General features: G+C 38.8%; 2 protein-coding genes across 26 annotated transcripts in view; one reads left to right on the top strand and one right to left on the bottom strand.

Moving 5' to 3' along the window:
• SRPK2 (SRSF protein kinase 2) overlaps nucleotides 1-21,406 on the top strand; it is a 247,474-nt gene that overhangs the window by 154,498 nt on the left and 71,570 nt on the right. For 20 of the 25 annotated variants that reach the window (XR_009494210.1, XR_009494209.1, XR_009494208.1 and 17 more), the window contains one exon: nucleotides 14,236-14,387. The exons of 2 other annotated variants lie outside the window; for them this stretch is intronic. Coding sequence is in view for 19 of the 23 variants with exons in the window: in XM_024991039.2 (XP_024846807.1) it covers nucleotides 14,236-14,387 (152 nt within the window). In the remaining 4 variants the exon portion in view is untranslated. Of the gene's footprint in view, nucleotides 1-14,235; nucleotides 14,388-21,237; nucleotides 21,317-21,406 lie in introns of all 25 variants that reach the window. 3 more of the 25 variants (XM_059885854.1, XM_059885852.1, XM_059885851.1) reach the window with 1 other exon arrangement.
• Nucleotides 1,678-3,156, bottom strand: LOC101905465 (V-type proton ATPase subunit e 1-like). Its single transcript, XM_059885855.1, has one exon. It carries the CDS (start codon nucleotides 2,325-2,327, stop codon nucleotides 2,007-2,009), a length of 321 nt encoding a protein of 106 aa, XP_059741838.1. The 5' UTR covers nucleotides 2,328-3,156; the 3' UTR covers nucleotides 1,678-2,006.

The following is a 21,406-nucleotide window of genomic DNA, read 5'->3' as shown; positions in this document are numbered from 1 at the left end:
CGATTTTCTTCTATTTATTCATTCATCAGTTAATAGATGTTAGATTGTTTCTGCTTTTGACTATTTTGAATAATGAGGCTAACAACATTTATCTGCAGGTTTTTCTTTTGAAGTACATTTTAGCCTCTCTTACATATATTTAAGAATAGCATTGCTGGGTCATATGGTAACTCTGTTCAACCTTTTGAGAAACTGCGTATAGTTTTTCAAAATGGCTGTCTCATTTTCCTTATGAACAGTCCGTGAGGATTCTAATCTTTGCACATTCTTGCCATCCCTTGATGCTGTCTTTTTGACTTGCTGTCCTAGTAGGTGTGAACTCATGTCTCGCTGTGGTCTGTGTATTTGGCTGCGCCAGGTCTTAGTTGTGACACTCTGGACCTTTGCTCTTTGTTGTGGTGTGAGGGGTGTTTATTTACAGCATGTGAACTCTTAGTTGTGGCATCATTGTGCTTTTGATTTTTGTTTTTCTGATGGCTAATGATGAACATCTTTTCTATGAGTTTTAAATAGTTTTAGCTCTTAATATCTGGTTCTGTGATCAACTATGAGTTAATTTTTTTTCTTTTAATGGTGTGTGTTAGGAGTCCAAGTTTATTCTTTCGCATGTGGATATTCATTTTCTCATGACCATTTGTTTAAAAAAACACTTCTTTCCTTATTGAATGGTCTTGGCACCTTTGTTGAAAAATCATTTGACTGTAATCTGAGGGTTTATTTCTGAACTGTCTATTCCACAGAGTTGATTCCTGTACCTTTTTTGTAAGTTTTGAAATCAGGAAGCATGGGTTTTCCAGTATTATTCCTTTTCTATATTGTTTTGGCTCTTCTAGGTTGTTGCATTTCCATATTAATTTTAGGAATGGCTTGTCAATTTCTGCAAAGAAGCCAGCTGGTATTTTGATAGGCATTGGGTTGAATTTGTAAGTCAGTTTGGGGCATATTGTCATCTTAACAGTATTAAATCTTCAATCCATTAACAAGGGATTTTGTTCTATTTATTTGATGGTAGTGGTTTAGTTGCGAAGTCATGTCTGACTCTTCGGACCCCATGGACTGTAGCCCGTCAGGCTCCTCTATCCATGGGATTTTCCAGGCAAGAATACTGGAGGGGGTTGCCATTTCCTTCTCCAGGGGATTTTTCTGACCCAGGGATCATACCCAGGTCTCCTGCATTGTAGGCATATTCTTTACTGACTCAGCCACTGGGGAAGCCCAAGATCTGTTTATTTAGATCTTTAATTTCTTTCAGTGGTATTTTTTAGTTTTCATAGTATATGTTTTGAACTTCTTTTGTTAAATTTATTTCTATGTACAGTTTACCCTTAACACAGGTTTGAACTACTTGGGTCCACTTACATGTGGATTTCTTTTTTACAGTAGTACCCATGTATACGGAGGGCCAGCCATAAGTAATATTTGGATTTTCAATCTTGCCCCAGCCCTCTCTAATTGTTCAAGGGTCAACTGTATTTTTTTTCCCCATAGAAAGCAGAAAAAATAATTTACTCCAAAAAATGGCAGAAATAAATTCATTTTGAAAATATACTTTGGTATAATTCTGGTGAAACAGATTTTTCCCTCTGAACATGTTCCCCTACTGGCTGTCCCACTGAAGTTTTATTGTCTTGTACTTTTTGAACATTTCTCTGATTGCCATGTAATGAGCTGGCAGTAGCCATCTTCAAATCCACAGGTTCCAAGGAGAGAGTATTGTTGGCTATTTTTCAGAAGAATAGCACTTTGTATTTCAAAAGACTATAAAAACATTTTATGGAGGCAGCACAGTTTAGGGTAAGTAGGCACATCTTTTATCAAAGTGTAAGAAAGGTGACAGGAAAAAATGCTGCAATGTAGAATAAGGCTTTCAAATGTGGTGGGAACCTTTTCAAGGCTGCTGATGGCTAAAACGGTCAAGTCAAGGAAAGTGGTCTGAGTATGAGGTGATTTTGAATGTAGAAGAGTTCTGTTTGTGATCTCAGTGACTGGTGTGCAGGTCTTCTTTCTCAAGGGCAATGATGCTTGAGGTACCATATGGTTCCATTTTTCAGTTGTGGTCCAAAGAGAGGGTTGAGTTGGGCCAGAATTGTAACCAGCCAAAAGAGATAGCAGCAAACCAAACAGGTCACCAAAATGGTGGTGATAACTCCCCAGCTGGGAATGCTCAGGTGGAACCAGGACACCAGGAAGCTGATGAAGCCACAGAATTCATTGATCACATTGAGAGGCACCGTGAGGCTGGTATCTGCCATGATTGCTGCCAGAGCTTTGTATATTTTTTTTTTTTTTGACACTATTGTGAATGAAATTTTCTTTATTTGCCTCATTCTTTATATTGTCTGCATGTGCCATAATCTATCATTAGGTTATTAACAAATCTCCCCTTGATGGATATTTAAGTCCCCAAACATTGCTATTTGTAGACATTGTCACTGTATTTGGTAAATTCCAATAAGGAGGTGTGCTGAGCTAAAGGATGCTCCAAAATATTGAAATCATCAAAAATGAATATGCTGTCCTTGTTTATAATTTTATGGTAAAACTTTCAGAAGTGGAATATATAAAAAAATGGTTCCAAATGCCTTTTCAGTTTTTTTTTTTTTCTTTTTAACTTATTAAAAGTAATGATATGCTAGAGGAAGTTCATGCTGCTAAAGTATTGGCTAGAGCAGCCTGTCCAGTAGAACTTTCTGGGATGATGGAAATGTTCTATCATCTGCACTGTTCAGTAATGTAGCCACTAACTGTTGTGTGTAACTGTTGAACACTTAAACTGAGGGAAGAGTGACTGAAGAACTGAGTCTTAAATTTTAATTCTGCTTAATTTGGCTAGTGGCTATTGTGTCATATAATTGTAGTTGCTTTTAGATTTAAGCTTGCAGAAGGAACTCCCTGGTGATCCAGTGGTTAGGAATCCACCTGCCAGTACAGGGGATGTGGGTTTGATCCCTGGTCTGGGAAGATCCCACATGTCATGAAGCATCTAAGCCTATGCATGGGCCACTACTGCTGAGCCGCGAGCACCTAGAGCCTGTGCTTCACGACAAGAGAAGCTACGAAAATGAGAAGCCCAATTCAGCAACTAGAGAAAACCCAGGTGCAGCAGTGAAGATCCAGTGCAGCCAAAATTAATAAATACATAAAATAAATTACCAAAAACCCCTTACCAAAAAGAAAAAAAGCAACCTTGCGGAGGTGTGCAAGAGCCATGTCCAAAGTGGGACATCTTGCATTATTTCCTGAGTAGCATGAGGCAATCATTAGTGGTTCTAGTTACGTTTCATCAATATGGATCTCAGTAAACAAGTTTTTTTTTGGAGGGGGAGGGGGAATGGTGTTTGCAGTTTACCTTATACCCAGCTGGCTTCATATTGCCTACAAACAGATTTAGATAGAAACATGTGGGTCCTTAGTTCGCTAGTTTTTATATGTGTATCTCATCTTGATGTAAAAGGTATACTTATACAAGGTAAAACTTGTGTATTCTCTAAAATCTGTTTTTAAATTTATGAATTTATCTCAGTGATTATGCCTTGGGTCACTGACTGAAGATCAGGAACCAGAGAAGGCTAGAATCTGTTGGTGGTTTGACTAACCTTGTATGTTAGCTCTCAACTAAAGCTCTGCTCTTGGCTCTTTAATTCCTCAGTTCTTCCTGGCACTCACACATGCTTAGAAAGGCTTTAGCTACCAACTGCTTGGGCTTCTGAGGTGGCTCAGTGGTAAAGAATCTACCTGCCTATGCAGGAGATGCAGGTTCAATCCCTGGGTCGGGAAGATCCCCTGGAGAAGGAAGTGGCAACCTACTCCAGTATTCTTGCCTAGGAAATCCCATGGACAGAAGAGCTTGGTGGGCTATAGCCCATGGGGTTGCAAAAAGTCAGATGCCACTGAGCATGTACACACCAGCTACTTAATCATGACCTCTGATTCTATTTACAGCCCAAACCTTTGTTTTTTAGCTATGCATATCAAATAGTCCACTGTATTTCTACAATGCTAGACATCTCACATGCTCCTCAAACTCTGATGAGATGAAACAGAAGTACACTTTCACTGAAAACCATTCCTCCTCCTCCTCCTGCTCTGTTCTCCATCCAAATTAATGGCACTCAATATGCCAGCAAATTTGGAAAACTCAGCAGTGGCCACAGGACTGGAAAAGGTCCGTTTTCATTCCAATCCCAAAGAAAGGCAATGTCAAAGAATGCTCAAACTACCGTACAATTGCACTCATCTTACATGCTAGTAAAGTAATGCTTAAAATTCTCCAAGCCAGGCTTCAGCAATACATGAACCATGAAATTCCAGATGTTCAAGCTGGTTTTAGAAAAGGCAGAGAAACCAGAGATCAAATTGCCAACATCCGCTGGATCATCGAAAAAGTAAGAGAGTTCCAGAAAAACATCTATTTCTGCTTTATTGACTATGCCAAAGCCTTTGACTATGTGGATCACAATAAACTGTGGAAAATTCTGAAAGAGATGGGAATACCAGACCACCTGACCTGCCTCTTGAGAAACCTGTATGCAGGACAGGAAGCAACAGTTAGAACTGGACATGAAACAACAGACTGGTTCCAAACAGGAAAAGGAGTACGTCAAGGTTGTATATTGTCACCTTGCTTATTTAACTTATATGCAGAGTACATCATGAGAAACGCTGGGCTGGAAGAAGCACAAGCTGGAATCAAGATTGCTGGGAGAAATCTCAATAACCTCAGATATACAGATGACACTACCCTTATGGCAGAAAGTGAAGAGGAACTAAAGACCCTCTTGATGAAAGTGAAAGAGCAGAGTGAAAAAGTTGGTTTAAAGCTCAGCATTCAGAAAACTAAGATCATGGCATCCGGTCCCATCACTTCATGGCAAATAGATGGGGAAACAGTGGCTGACTTTATTTTTCTGGGCTCCAAAATCACTGCGGATGGTGTCTGCAGCCATGAAATTAAAAGACACTTACTCCTTGGAAGGAAATTTATGACCAACCTAGACAGCATATTAAAAAGCAGAGACATTACTTTGCCAACAAAGGTCTGTCTAGTCAAGGCTATGGTTTTTCCAGTAGTTATGTATGGATGTGAGAGTTGGACTAGAAAGAAAGCTGAGTGCTGAAGAATTGATGTTTTTGAACTGTGGTGTTGGAGAAGACTCTTGGGAGTCCCTGGGACTGCAGGGAGATCCAACAAGTCCATTCTAAAGGAGATCAGTCCTGGGTGTTCATTGGAAGGACTGATGTTGAAGCTGAAACTCCAATACTTTGGCCCCCTGATGTGAAAAGCTGACTCATTTGAAAAGACCCTGATGTTGGGAGGGATTGAGGGCAGGAGGAGAAGGGGACGATAGAGGATGAGATGGCTGGATGGCATCACCAACTCTATGGATATGGGTTTGGGTGAACTCCCAGAGTTGGTGATGGACAGGGAGGCCTGGCGTGCTGCGGTTCATGGGGTCACAAAGAGTTGGACACGACTGAGCAACTGAACTATCTTATATCTTACTATGAGCAACCTAGGAGACAAACACTCACTTCCGGTTAGTGAATTACTAAGTTCTGAATTCAGGTTTTCAGCATCATCAACTCCTTGGATACCTCACTAGTTTTCCTGCTTCTGTTTTTTATCCTTTGTATCCATTCTGTATACCAATTCCATATATTCTTTGCAGAGAACAACTCTCTGGTCCTGAAATTGTGTTTCAGTGGCTCCTATTTGCCTTCAGGATAAAGCCCAAATTCCTTAGAACTGTAAATTTTTTTCTCTTGTCAGCTGACTGATGCTGAACCTTTATGCCTCTGATCACCCTGTTTCCTGGGCTGTGGCCACCCTCTTCCACCCTCTGTGCCTCATTCTGGTCTATATCTAAAATCACCCCCAACATGTAGATGTTTGTGGCTCAGCCCTCTGCCACCTCACCTTCCATGACAACACTGAGAGGAACTAATTATGTTCCCATATCCACGTGTTTATAGGAATTTCTCTCCCTCTTGTTAGACCATGCATTCCCTCAATGCTGGGCTCCTTTGCTCTCTGGTGTATGTCCTGGTACTTGCTGTATGCTTGTCTGAGTATTTGTGGAATCAGTGGATGCCATTTTTACATGCTTTTTGTGCTCTGGTTTAAAGTTTTCTCTTTCTGTACTTCAGTAGTAATAACATGTTCTGCCAGGCTCCACAACTTATATATAAGGTGTTAATAAAGTGGATAAGAAGTATATAGCTCTGCCATACATATGTTGTCAGGTGGTCAAACGTTCAACTCATTTGTTATGTAAGGTGTAGTTTACTTTGATTAACATCTTCACTAACTGTGTTCTGTGTTCTAGAAGACAGTGTACCCTTAGATACAAAATCATCTAAAATGTCTGACTTGATTGTTTCTGTTAGAATTGGGAACATAAAGTTTTGTTTTTTTTTAACCTTCCTGTGCCTCAAAGAGAACTAGTTCTCAATTCTTAATTCTTCTGATCATTTCAGTTACTTAAAAAAACAAACCCAACCCAGATCTCACTGTTGAGGCCAAAATCTGATAATTTAAAGTCAACTACTCTCTTACTTGGCAGCTCTGTTCATTTTCTATTGCTGCATAACAAATTACCACATTCTTAGCAGCTTGAAACAATACCTGTTTATCAGCTCACAGTTCTGTAAGTCAGAAGTTAGGGCTGCACACTGGACTGAAACCATGCTGTTGGCCAAGGCTGCTGTTCTCATTTGGGGATTCAAGCCCTCTTGTAAGATGTCTGGTATTGACAGATCTCATTTCTTTGCACTGAAGTCCTTGTTAGCCTTCTGGCTGTTGGCTGGGGACCATGCTCACTCCTAGAGGCCACTGGCAGTTTCTTCCAGTGTGGCCCTAATAGGCAGTTCATGACACATTTGCTCTTTTCCAGGCTAGCTCAGGCACATCCCTGACAGCTTCTGTGACCAGAGAACTCACTCTCCTTTAAAAAGGTTCATTTGATTAGATCAGGTCCACCCAGTGTAGCTGTCCTTTTGCCATATAACATAATTGAAAGAGTGATATCATATTCAAGGGCTGCCTACACCCAGAGGAACAGGGAATTACACAGGGTAAGGGGCTTTGGAGCTCATTTTAGAATTCTACCTACCACCACAGACACTTCACATTTAGGTTTTATTTACAGAAAGATTAGAAATTCTCTTTTCATTGGAGAGGAATACATGAAATCATTGTGGCTTTTTACCCCCTAGCTGTGTGACTTTACCCAGTGCTATAGCAGCTAGCCTTTTAAGATAAGCTATTTTGAGAGAAAGTGTATATTGATTGATTCTATCCTTAAGTAGAAATGCCAGATTGCATGTTTCTCAGGCTGACAGTAGCCACCAAGAGAGGGAGAGTAAGAAGGAGGGTGGGAAGAAGAGAGTGAATTTTAAATCCGGGTGGTCAACATAAGAAAGAAAAAGAAATTTGACTTTATGTGAATGTCCCTAGAATAATACCTGAAGAAATTGGTTTGGAATTTCTTTTTTATGTTTTGGTTAATGATTAAATGAATTAATTTCTAAAACTGTGTCAGTTACCATTTAAGCTGATAACAAAGGAACGTACTTCTTTTTCTGCCAAATGTGAAGTTTACTAGTCTTTTTCTCTGCTGGAATAGAAAAGAAATAGCAGCTGGAAGGAAATCGGAACTCCTATCTGGTTTCCTTGGCAAAATAGAGCAGATGATGCATGCGTTTTGCTAGGGTGGTTCAGTGTTTTCCTCCTTTTTCTGGTAGAGCAAATGTACATGAAAAATATAATATGGTGTAGATGATAATCTTAGAATTCTATGTATTTATGTATGTATCTTTGTTTCTAATGTAATATTAAAAGAAAAATATTTTGTGTTTTTTTTTTTAGCTATTTTTACGATAGCCCTATTTGGAGCAATGATTAGGATATTTAGTTATATTGTATGTAGGGCAAAGTAAATATAGTTCTTTGTGAAAAGTATGAATGACAAATTGGGACTGTGCTTTCTAAATTTTTTATTCTGAAGTCTCTGAATTGGTACATTCTTAAATTACTGGGGCTTCCCCAAATGCTCAGTGGGTAAAGAATCCGCCTGCAGTGCAGGAGACACAGGAGATGTGGGTTTGATCCCTGGGTTGGAAAGACCCCCTGGAGGAGAAAGTGGCAACCCAGTCCAGTATTCTTACCTGAAAAATCCTATGGACAGAGGAGCCTGGCAGGCTACAGTCCAAAGGGTTACAAAGAGTAGGACATGACTGAGCAACTAAGCAAGCAAAAATAACTTGGGCCTTATGTAAACTTCAGACTATTATTAAATAGATAGACTCTCAGACTACTTTTTATAGAACTGCATGTTACTTTTCACTGTAAATGTACTGGGCAGTTGTAAAAGAGACCTTGCATATAGATTGCTTAAATTTAAATGTCGATATTTCTGATTTTTCTTGGAAGTGTATACTTTATTAAAGTATAAAGTGGATATTAAAAGGCATTATATAGTTCTGTAGGCTTCTGCTTTTTAAAAACCAGCTTTTTGAGGTATAATTCACATACCATATATCTTGAAGTATGCAGTTGAGTATTTGTTAGTATATTCACATGGTTGTGTAACCATCACCACATTAGAACATTTTCCTGCCTCCTAAAGAAGCCCTTGTACCTGTTAACAGTCTCCATTTCTCTTCTCTCTTTCCCTTGCTCCCAACCCTAAGCAACCATTAATTCACTCAGTCTCTATAAATTTGTCAGTTTTTCATTTAGTATAATGTTTTCAAGGGGCATCCATGTTGTAGTGTGTATTATCAGCACTTCATTTCTTTCTCTTGCTGAATAATATTATATTTTAAGGATATACAGTTTTATTTATCCATCTATCAGTTGATGCACATTTGGGTTGTTGCCACTTTTTGTCTATTATGAATAACACTTCTGTGAACATTTTTACACAAGATTTTGTGGGTCAAATGTTTTCATTCCTCTTGAGTATATACCTGTGAGTGGGATTGTTGGGTTTTAATGGGCTTCCCTTGTGGCTCAAAAGGTAAAGAATCTGCCTGCAATGCAGAAGACCTGAGTTCTGTCCCTGGGTTGGGAAGATCTCTGGAAAAGGGAATGTCTACCCATTCCAGTATTCTTGCTTGGGAAATCCCATGGTCAGAGGAGCCTGGTGAGCTATATAGTCAATGGCATTGCAGAGAGTCAGATATGGCTGAGCAACTTTCACTTCTGTCATGGAAACTCTAAATTCAGCCTTCTTCAGAACTATCAGATATTCCAAAACAACTGGTGCTGTGTTACACTCCTGCTACAGCGTACGAGGGCTTCAGTTTCTTCATTCTTGACAGTACTTGTTACTGTGTTTATTATTATTATTATAACCTTCAAGTAGGATGTGAAGTATTATCTCATTGGAGTTTTGAATTCCCTTGCTCAAATGATTAATGATGTTGAACACATTTTCATGTGCTTATTGGTCATTTGTATATCTTCTTTGGAGAATTATCTGTTCTATTTCTTTTCCTTAATTTTTAAATTTATCTTTTTAAGATTGCTTATGCTTTTAGTATCATGTCTAAGAAGCATTGCCTAGCCTTAGGTGATTGAGATTTACTCATTTTTTCCCACAAGTTATTCATTTTGAGTTAATATTATGTGTTTATGTGTGGTAGGCCTCACACAGGTATTTTTCTGTTGTTTTTTTGTTTTGTTTTGTTTTTATATACAGATAATCATTTGTGTCAGGATCATTTGTTGAAAAGAGTATTTTTTCACCATTTAGTTTTGTTGGCACTGATGTTGAAAATATTAATGTCCTGTCCTATCTCTCCCCCACTGCATCTGACATGATTCTAATAATTTTTGGCCACTGCATGGATTGCAGAATCTTAGTTCCCCAACCAGGAACTGAACCCAGGGCATAGCACTGAAAACACTTAGTCCTAACCACTGGGCTGCCAGGGAACTCCCTAGTAATTCTGAATAATTTTTTCAGTTTGTGTTTTGAAATAATGTCTTGATGGTTATCAGTAGGATTAATGAAATTTTTTTTAATGTCACTTGATGTATTTCATGATTATGCACTTGATGAGATAATCTCTTGATTTTTTTTTTTTTTTTTTTTAACAGTTGAGATTTTAACCAAGCTTTTAAGTGTGGTAGAAACCACCAGAGACCACTTTGAAGAAGTTGGCCTTAAGGACAATATGGCATCATTCTCTCTTCTGTACAGTTGCCCTAAGACAAACGATTATGCCTTTTCTGTGTGGTAGGCAGTAACAAGGCTGGATGGGATGAGAAGGAGTCAGTGACTGGGCTGTAACATTTGGCAGTTACAGTATATTGACCTTACTATGATGAACTGGGTAATTTGAGAATTGGTGGTTATTGGTGTGAAGCAGATTACTGGGAGACACCTTAGAAAGAAATTATTCACTGGCATGACCACTGCCAAGCCACTCCTCTGCTGTTGTTGAATCTGAGGGTCTAGACTAGTACCATCTAGTAGAAATGTAATGTGGGCCTCATTTGTAATTTAAAGAGTTCTAGAAGCCACATTAAAAAAATAAAAAGTAGCTGAATTTCATTTTAATAATTTATGTTTAAAACATTATTTTAACATGTAATAAGTATAAAATTATTCAAACATTTCACTTTTTGTACTAAATCTTGGATACTCAGTATGTATTTTACATTTAGAGCACATCTCAGTTAGGACAAGGCACAATTTAAGTGTTCAGCACCCACATGGGGCCAGAAGACAGCACAGTTCTAGATGTTTTGATGTGATAGCCGGTCAAGATATTACATGAACATTACTCAACTTCCTCTGTGTTTCAGGGTACCCTGACTCATCCCTTTAACTTGATAGGACTGGCTTTCGGGTAACTATCTGCCTGCTGTTCAATGTGACCCTCCCTGAGACCAGAGGGTCTGAGAATTTTGTTAAGTGATATGGCAGCTCACCAAATGGGTCATGAATAATTGAGAGACATATATTATGATAAAGATACCTAAGCCTCTCAAACTAGACAAAATGGGCCTGTGAAAAACTAGAATCTTGCCTCCTGTATCACAGATACAATGTACTCCATTGCAGTGCAGCTGTGTATAACAAATACTACTGATGAGAGGTGCTCACATGGGCATCATTTTGCCCCTGCATCCTTGGATTTGTCAGTGTCTGGACATGTTTTTTTTGATGATTTGAAAAAATGTTTTATTGGAATACAGTTGATTTACAATGTTGTGTTAGCTTTAGGTTTACAGCAAAGTGAACCAGTTATACATAAATTCACCCTTTTCTTTTTTTAGTTTCTTTTCCTTTGTAGGACATTGCAGAATATTGAGTAGAGTTTCCTGTACTATAGAGCAAGTTCTTGTTAGTTACTTATTTTATATGTAGTAGTGTGTGTATGTCGGAGAAGGCAGTGGCACCCCACTCCAGTACTTTTGCCTGGAAACCCCATGGACGGAGGAGCCTGGTGGGCTGCAGTCCATGGGGTTGCTGAGTCGGACACGACTGAAGCGACTTAGCAGCAGCAGCAGCGTGTGTATGTCAGTCCCAATCTCCCAGTGTATCTCCACCCTCCCCACATCCCCTGGTAACTGTAAGTTTGTTTTCTATATTCATGACTCTACTTCTGTTTTGTAAATTGTTTGATTTGTACCCTTTTTTTTTAGATTTCACGTATAAGTGGTATCATATGATATTTGTCTTTCTCTGTCTGACTGACTTCACTCAGTATGAAAATCTCTAGGTCTATCCACGTTGCTGCAAATGGCATTATTTCATTCCCTTTTTTTGGCTGAGTAATATTCCACTATATATATATGTACCACATCTTCTTTATCCATTCCTCTGTTGATGGACATTTAGGATAGCTTTTTCTTGATGTGTTTTGACGATCACAACTGGCATGCAGTGGCTTGAGACCAGGCTGATAGCATTCCACAAAGTAGGAAGCAGCACCCACAACAGTGAGCTATCTGGCCCAAGTTTCAGTGGTGTTGAGCATAGCAGTACCCTGCATCAGTGAAACAAGATCCTTCAGTTTTACTAATTGTTACATAGTCTCCACAGGTAACATGCAGTGTTGTTTTTTCTTTGTTCTGTTTTTTAAATTTAGAGAATCTCTTTCTTCTTTCATGTAAAATTTCTAAGGAAGAAGCAGTCAACTTGTAAAGTATTTCTGATTGAGCCAATTTGTCAGATAGATTCCACCCATGCCTCCTTTTCTCTAACCTCTTCACTTTGGGAAGTGGTGAAACTGGTGAAGTTCCTCTCCTACATCCCCTTCCTCAGACCTCTCTTCCCTGGAACCATTTTACTTTCACTAAAGAAAGTCATGTCTGTTAGAAAAGAAAATAAGCAGTTGCAAAGCTGCCAGAAGGATGATTGCACTTCCATAAGGTCTCCTGGGGGTTTTTTTGGATGTTCTGTCAGAGATGTGGGTGTTTGGTTGTGATGACTTCCTTTCAGTGCTCCGTCATGAGGCACAGTTAACTCAGAATGCTATCACCACCATTGTCCTAATGTCTGTTACCCAGGGAGCTGTAACTTTGAGTCTTCTTAAATTCTAGCAAGTAAAAATCAGTGCTAGTCATTGTCAGATTATAAATGTTCCTTAGTTGTTCTGTCAAAGGTAATCATACTTGCCATTGTTGGCCTTTAAGGTTACTGTGGGGTGTGATCCCCACCCCATCCTTATGACTGCTGGTGTTTCTGTTGCCTTCCTTCATCTGCTGTGGCACTTTTGAGTTTTTGATGACAAACCACAGATGAGCTATAACAACCTTAGGTTGAAGGCAACGTAATAAAGGCTATTTGGGGCCTATCTTAGATTTGGCAAGAATTTAGGGTTTCAGCTTAAAAGAGGGCAGCTTCTCTGTCTCTGCCTCTTGCTAGCAGCTGGAATGAGCTTGCACCCTGTGATGGCTGACCTTCTCAAGCAGGTTTTCAGGGCTCTACACCCTAGGCTGAACCATGGTGAAGAGAGAGGATTTAGAGCCAGCCTTTCATTCTGCAAGGAGTAACCGTGTTCCAAAAGGTGCTTTTAGAAAGGGGGCATCAGTACTAGGCAGCCCCGCTCCCTCCAAAAAAATGGCTGTTACCTGTTGGTGCCTGTGAAGTACTCCTTGCTCCCCAGACTAGAGGCCCTCTGCCTATCCCACTGAACCTGTTTCTGGGGACCAGTTTAACAGCCAAATCCCATTGTGCTTGTTACTTGGCATCAGTTCCTTCCCCACTTTATACCTGTAGAGCTATGGCCAGCTCAGGGAGAGCAACGGTGGTCCTGTTGTTAGGGTAGCTTGTAACTCAAGGGACATTCTGCATCCAGTTGAGTCTTGAGGTTCAAGATTTCCCATTGGGATATGGCTAGAAATTGCAGTTAAATTTTATAAGTGGAAACTTCATTTTATAGAGTTGCATTATGAATGCCTTATTTTTGAGCAAATTTAATATATTCTTGAGGTATTCTAGATACTTGAAAGGTTTACATCTGTAACCTCTTAAGTTTTTTGCTTCTTTTTAGTGTTATAGGTTTTCCTATCTTCTGTAAAGAGTATACTAAATATTTAGCTTTATGTGACAATCAGAAATGACCCATGGAAACTTTGCATTGATGTATGAATTGTATTTGTATTAGACTACATTCACATGTTTTCTTTGTTTAATTTCCAGTTTGGAACAATGTTCTTGTCTTGATAAGTAAGGTTGATAGATAACTGAATTGTTTAATGAAAATATCTATGTATCAGTTACAGTAAACATTAGTTGGCTTTTATGAGTTATCCAAGAATCCTAACCACATTTCTATGGTTTCAATGGGTAAATGAATTTTGATTTAAAAATGATGGATAATAAACTTTTTTTTTTTTTTAATGTCCAGGATTGTTGTCCTCTTTTTTCTAATCTCTGGGAATGTGTTCTAACTAACAAGATTACATGTCATGGGGGGCTGATTGTCTTATTTCACTTACAATTCATGATATTAGTATATATCTAATTGAAGTATTGAAACTCTGAGTGAAAATGTGCCTGCAAAAATATTCGTCGGCTAATAGGACAGCCAAGGGTAGCCCTCTTGTGATTTGAAACTTTACTTGAATTCACCTAAAATGAAATAACATTAATCAGCATCTCCTCTTAGTGTGTGAAAAGTTATATTGTTTTCCATATTAAGAAACTCTAAAGTGTGTTCATGACGCAGGATTTCCTTCTGAGTCAATAGGAATTCTCCCTCCTCTTGTTTCAGGCCGGAGCCTCAGCAGAAAGCTCCCTTGGTGCCTCCACCGCCGCCTCCGCCACCACCGCCTCCTCTGCCGGACCCTGCCCCACCAGAGCCAGAGGAGGAGATTCTGGGCTCAGACGATGAGGAGCAGGAGGACCCCGCAGACTACTGCAAAGGTGATGTGCTTGCCTTCCCCCCCGGGCCATCCCATGATTTGTTGGGGGTAAGGACAAAGGGAGTTAATGATGCAGACTACTTGATGTCAATATTGTTAAAAATTTTTTAGATTGTTTAGTATAAAATGATACCAGAAAATATGAGAGATATCAGAAGGAAAATTTTCTTAAGAGAGAGAAAGTGAAATACATAGGTGCACATACATATACTGAGTAATTTCAAGATTTAAATCTGCTGACAGAATTAAAGATGGTATACAGCAGGATACTTAAATATAAAAACAAAATAAGCCATCTGAGAAGAACATAGAAAATAGGTTGAGAACTGAAGAACTGATGCTTTTGAATTGTGGTGCTGGAGAAGACTCTTGAGAGTGCTTTGGACAGCAAGGAGATCCAACCAGTCAATCCTAAAGGAAATCAACCCTGAATATTTACTGGAAGGACTGATGCTGAAGCTCCAATACTTTGGCCACCTGATGTGAAGAGCTGGCTCATTTGAAAAGACCCTAGTACTGGGAAAGATTGAGGGTAAAAGGAGAAGGAAATGGCAGAGGATGAGATGGCTCGATAGCATCACCAACTCAATGGACATAAGTTTGCCAAACTCCGAGAGAGAGTGAAGGAAATGAGTGTGCTGCAGTCCATGGGATCACAGGGAGTCAGATCTGACTGAGTGACTGAACACCTACCACTACCAGACTCCTACTGGGGGAGCCAGTCTGTTGTTCATTACATTGGATATAAGTTTCCTGGCTGCCAAGACTATCAAGGAGCTCTTCCTTTCTCTGTATAGCATTGAGTTACATAGTATTTTGTCTGTGGAAAGAAAATCTGCCCATTTGTTTATGGAGACAGGGTTTTCCTGGCACTGTACTCAACAAAAAACCTATTTTGTGGGTTCTGCCATTGTGTGACATAGTAGATTATGTTTTCAGCTGTGATTTCACAGGATGCATAGAAATTATTCAGGTGAAGTGTTCTTGTATTTATGTTTTGTAAAGACCAAGAGCATACAGCTAAACTGCTAAAAGGCAAGCATATTGTATGATGAATATTGAAAATAATTTGATCCAGACCTCATACTCTGTGTAGACTGGATCCCAAGAATCTAGTAGAAAGGAAAGGCAGTCCATTTGTTACTTACCTTTCTCTCTTGGACTTTAATTCTCTGTAACAGACAATTATCACAGTTTGAATTCTTAGCTTCTGAACAGTTAACAAGACATTTATTTGCTACAAATTATGGGAAATGTTAATCAGATTTTATATCTTAATGATGCTGCTAAGTCGCTTCAGTCGTGTCCGACTCTGTGCGACCCCATAGATGGCTTAAGGATAGATGGCTGGAAATACACACTGTTTAGGCCATAAAGTGTTAATGCCTCTCTGTCTCTCTTGTATCTTAGTATCAATTTAGCTAGTGATTTCAGGTCATTTGTGTGTTGGTTGAAGAATAGTGTACTTTTTAATTACCAGGAAGCGAAAGTTATCATTCTGCTATGAAACTTCAAGAAGGAATCTTCCTGTCTAACGTGATTTCTTCAGCGTTTTCTTTAGAAAATGAAATATTTATCTGTAGCATTTATAGAACTAGTGATTATGACCCCACAGCTAAAGGTCTGTGCCTTCTAATATGGAAAAAAAGATGTTTTCCTTCCTCTCTCTCGTAATCTGCATTTCTTGGTTTGAAAATGAAATTATATGAAGAGAAGATGTGGACAGCTGTCTTTAGATTGTGCTTCTTAGGCCAAAGTATCAGGCTGGTGTGAAAGAACTGTTCTCTGCAGAATGTTAGGCTGCACCCTACTGGAATGAGATCTGTTTGCCTCACACCTGGATCTTTTATGGTATAGATCATAACATGTTGTTTAAGATAACTGATAAACACTTTCAAGGAGCTGATGGAGTTGATTGGCAATGTCTGGGAAAAGAACTGTGGCTCGCCCCGCCCCGCCCCATCCATTAGAATAGATAACTTTCTCCCTGGAGGTGGATGAGTTTCAGTTACCAACATGGTGCTTTATCACCCATGAGTACTTTAGTATATTTTGCCGGCAGTCAAGTACGTTCTCCTGTGTTAACCACTACACACCTGTCAAGAAGTTAATGTTGATGTACTTCTACCATTCAGTCCTCGGACCCCACTCAGGTTTTGCCAGGTGCCCAATAGTGTTGTTTATGTGAAACCAATCCATTGCAGAATCACATTATATTTATTTTGTTTTCTTCTTCCTTTGATCTGGAACAGTTCTTTAGTTTTTTTCTTGACTTTTATGACTTTGACATTTTTGAAGATGTGGGCCAATTATTTTGTATACTCTTTCTCAATTTGGAATAACAAAATAGTGTTGTTCTGTGAGAAGTGTTCTTCTCATTGCATCATATCAGATAGTACATGATTTTGATTTATACCAGTACTATTGATGTCAACCACTTGTTCAGGATGGTGTTTGCCAGATCGCTCTATTGTAAAATTGCTCTTTACCCCCTCATAGTTAATAAGCAGTCTGTTGAGAGTAACTTTGAAGCTGTGTAATATTCTTTTGTCAGAAAATTTATTTGCTTCTTCCTTTCCCTCTATCCTATCTCTCCTTCCCTCCCATCCATCCATCCATTTATCTGTCAGTTTGTGTATCTTAAATTTACTCACTCATGGGTTTTCTGTTTATTCAGTGGGTTATAGTCAGTTACTTTCCTTATTTGTCTTGATGCTTTGATTTTCTCAAATTGGCCATTAGAAGTCCCTTCAGGTTGATTATGTGTCCTTTTGAAAAGTACCTATCATTCTTTTTTTGTTCTATACATTATTTTTTCACTCAGTGTGTATTAGAAGTCACTCTGTAAACTACCTATGAAGCTGTGTCATTTGTTTCATTTAATGTTTTTTAAGTTTCGTGTAAACCCTTTTAACTAAAAAATTTTATACAGTTTTAAAGGTTATACTTTATCTACAGTTATTTCAAAATTTTGGCTATATTCCTTGTGTTGTACAGTACATCCTTGAACCTGTCTTATATCCGGTAATTTGTACCTCCTAGTCCTACAGCTGTGTATCTTCCTCCACCCCAAGCCTGTAACCATTACTTTGTTCTCTGTATCTATGAGCCAGCTTCCTTTTGTTTTTTTAATTTGCTGGTTTATTTTTTAAGTTTCTCATATAAGTGATATCATTACAGTATTTATCTTTCTCTCTCTTATTTCAGTTAGCATGATGCCCTCCATGTCTGTCCATGTTTCTACAAATGGCAAAATTCCATTCATTTTAGTGGTTGTATAGTATTCCATTGTGTGTGTATGTGTGTGTGTATATATATATAAGACGCCATGTGTTCTTTATCCTTCTCTTGATGGAAAAAGTCCCTTTCATTCTTAAATCCTTTCTTATTTTCAAATAAGATGTATTCATCTTGTAATTTTCCTACTCCAGGCCTGGAATCAGCTTTCTCCACAAGGCACCCTGGAGATAACAGTATTTAGAAAAGAAGATCTGAGCATTAGAATGAGACTATTACTTTTTGGGTGTCCCTGCTTCTCAGTCTCTTAGCACAGAGCTAAAGACACACACTTCCTTTAGATTTGTATTTCTGTTTTTATTTACAGATATATTAAAATCCATGAGTTTATTATATCTCATTTCCACTCTTAATACCAGAAGATTCAGCTCATTTTTCTCCTTAGCCTATCTGTAGTTTCTTTCTTTGGCAGTAAGAGATTTGGCTGTCATTGTCCTCATTATATTTACTTATTCAACTTCCTTGTATGTAAGAGTCACCAGTCATTATCACTGCCATTTTGGACATGTCTGCCCTTTCCTTATTACCTAGCTTGTTCTTAGACATCCTTTGTTGCTTGGCACTATCTAATGGCTGTGTACTGATGTGTTCAGGAAGATGGAAGGAGAGAGCTGCCCTTCACAGTCTAAGGGTATGTTTTGCTTAGTCTGTGTATGTGGCTTCTCTCTCCTCTGTCACTTCACATCTTCACTTGTTTCCTTCATCTTCATTCTTAGAGAATCTCTGCCCTGCCAGCCACTTCTTAATAGTCCTGAAGTAAAAGAAAACATCAACAGAAACAAAACACACCACACCTTTTCTCTCTCTTTACAAAAGACGTTTTTGTTCATTATAGGAGTTATAAGTATTTTGGGGGTCATGGTGTGGAAAGTCACCTGGAATCCCACCACCCACCTTTTGCTGCAGTAAGCTTTTAAGTTCCTGCAATTCTGAATCATTTATGACCAACCAACTTGTATCTTAACTTTTTACCTTTTTTTAACCTCTTAAGGTAAAGATAAAGCTCTTTCCTTATTCAGAGCATGTGCAGTGTTCGTTGTTTTAACAAAAAAGCCACTGTTTAAAGGTCTGATGTCGCTAATGCATTATTCATTGCTCCCTTCTATTGTGCTTGGCAGTCTCTGTGGCCTGGGACTCTTTCCCTTTCTTCACAGCTAACATGTTCCTGCCCATGAGTCCCGGGGGAGTATGGACTTCAGCATCTGCAAAACTTGGGTCAAAACCTGGCCCTGTTGCTCTCCATTTCTGTATCCTTGGACAAATCCCTTTGTTCTAGGCTTGAGTGTCTTCATCTCTCCTATAATATCATCTGTCTGTATAATAAAATATGTAATGGTATCTATCACCTACGATTTTATGAGGAATAAAATGAGATAAATATGCTTCTGTGTATCAGGGCATGTTACCTGATACCTAGAGAGAGGATTGTTCTGAAGTACGAATTCTGTTTTCGCCAGTCCTTTTTTTGTTCAGTCATCCTCTTCTTGTGTGTATTACCATCTGTACTTACATGCTGGCCCCTGAGTGGTCTTAACTGCCTTACTTGTGGTGGACTTGCAAAGACAGTGGTCAGCACTGCTTCTTTCTCCCCTTGTTTTTTATCGGTTACCTTTGGTCAGTTGTCTGGGGCAGTAACTGTAGCAGCACGCTGTGTGGTTTATTCTGGATTTTACTTCCAAGTTCAGAGGATAACAGGGGTCAGGTATGGAGTCAGCTTATAAGTAAACAGTTCCAGGAGGCCCTTGTGTAATACTTGCTCACTTTGTTTATTTATTTTTTTTAAACTTACAGCTTCCTTGTCAGTGCAAAACTTCCTCCTCTGGGGAGATTTTAGTCTAATGTGGGTTTTCAGAGCGTGACCTGTACCCCCTGCATCAGAATGTTCCTAGGCTGGACTCTGAATCTTGAGTTGGAATCCTTGGGAGTAGGACCTGGACTCTTAAGTATTTAACAAGTTCACTTAGTGATTTTTTCTGCACATTGAAGCTGAAGTTGGCTCACATGGGGCACATACCATTTGTCCAAAACTCCAAAGCTATAACTGCAAGAAGTGATCCTTCTCTTCACTTTACTCTGAATTACTGATTTACTGTGAAAGAGGAATTACTGCTTTGAACTACATTATCTTCTAAAATTTCCCCAGAACTCTGAGCACACATGTACTCCAAGGACTAGTAAATGGTGAAAGAAGGAACATTGCTTTGATGTATCATGCTGCCTGCACCGACTGACCTCCTCAGAGATCCTGTTTTGTAGCTCTCCTAAATCATTTTTAGATTAAGTTGGCACATTCGTTATGCAGTTTGTCACTTAACATTATTTCTGGAGACATTGGTTTCCACATAGTTGTGGCCTGACTTGGTACTAAAATATGTCGTTTCCTTATTCCTTCTTCAAATCCCTGACACATCTTATTTAGGACCCTTGATCACCCATAGTAGTGCCCACGCCACCCCATCCCCCTTAGCACTCATGATGTGTGATTATACATTTATTTTTGTGTTTCTGATCTCCTTCTCCTCAATCTGAATGATTTCCTATAGTCAGGAGCAGTATGTTTTGTTAATCCCACTGCATTTGAACCATCTACTGTGCAGTAAGTGTTTTTGGTTGGGTGAAGAAATTGTCTCTGGTGTTAAGCTTCAACTAAGGGCAAGAGAGTACTGGTGTTACCTGTGTGTCTGAGAAGGCATGTCAGAGTGAGGAGGTTGACGTGCCATGGAGGACATACAAATCAGAGTATAGATCCTTCATTTCTGCTCTAAGTTGTCTTAAAATCATCCACGGTGCTTCAGAAAGCTTCAGTAGGGATTTGGGAATATCTTCTTCCAAACATAGGGTAAATAATATGAATAGTTGCCTGCTGAAAATGTGGACTGGCTTCCTTATATACAAACTCTCCTTACCATGTGTTTTTACTGTCCATTTGTGAACAGTTTAGGCTGGTTGAATGTTAGTAATTCTCAAAATTTAATGTTGGTTACAAGTTCATATTGGTCTTCTCTCTGCACAATCTGTGATTTATGACTATTTTATAGTTTTAAGGTTTGCTTGTTTTTTAAGGAAAAAAGGCAATATTCATTACACAAGTTGACTTAGAAATGGTGTCATTTAGCTGCAATATTTTATTGAAAGTGTAGTCTTTTTTTTTTTCAGGCACAGCTTTATTGTTATTTTTTCTTTTGTTTTGAAATCAGTAAAGGAAACTGGGTTCTAGAAGCAGCAGTAATCTAATGCAGCAAGTTTGTGCATTTGTCTTTTTTGTTTATGTTTAAATACATCTAAATTATCACACTGTTGGCACACCTCATTTGTATGAAACTCTGCACCATACCTACTAATTGTAGTAAAGTTAGCCTCCCATGCCAGTTAAAAAACTACTCTGGAAGATAATTTTCACTGAAATCTAACCAACCTTGGTTAAGTGGACAGTGACAAGATTATAAATGATACAAAAAATAACATTTTAATATTTGGGCGTCAACTTAAAGAAATGGTTTGCCTATACAAATTTTTGTAATTTTTAATATGTTCTACCCTCGTATGGTCCTCAGAATTAAACCACAATGAGCAGAAGAGGAAAAAGAATGCCACTGAGTGCCAAGGCAGAACATCCTGACAGAAGTAATGAAGGTAGAGTCTATCCTAAATATCAAGTGCAGAATTTCATAGGGCCAACAGGTTAACAGTCTATATTTTTCACTTACACAGGTGAAGTGGATT

The sequence above is a fragment of the Bos taurus genome, chromosome 4 (genome assembly GCF_002263795.3).
Source record: "Bos taurus isolate L1 Dominette 01449 registration number 42190680 breed Hereford chromosome 4, ARS-UCD2.0, whole genome shotgun sequence".
Classification (NCBI taxonomy): domain Eukaryota; kingdom Metazoa; phylum Chordata; class Mammalia; order Artiodactyla; family Bovidae; genus Bos; species Bos taurus.
Note: the sequence above shows the minus strand (reverse complement) of the source record. Positions and strands in the feature narration are given on the sequence as shown.

Coding starts and splice junctions, on each gene's coding strand:
- LOC101905465 (XM_059885855.1), bottom strand. CDS start 2,327: ATGAGGCAAATAAAGAAAATTTCATTCACAATAGTGTCAAAAAAAAAA.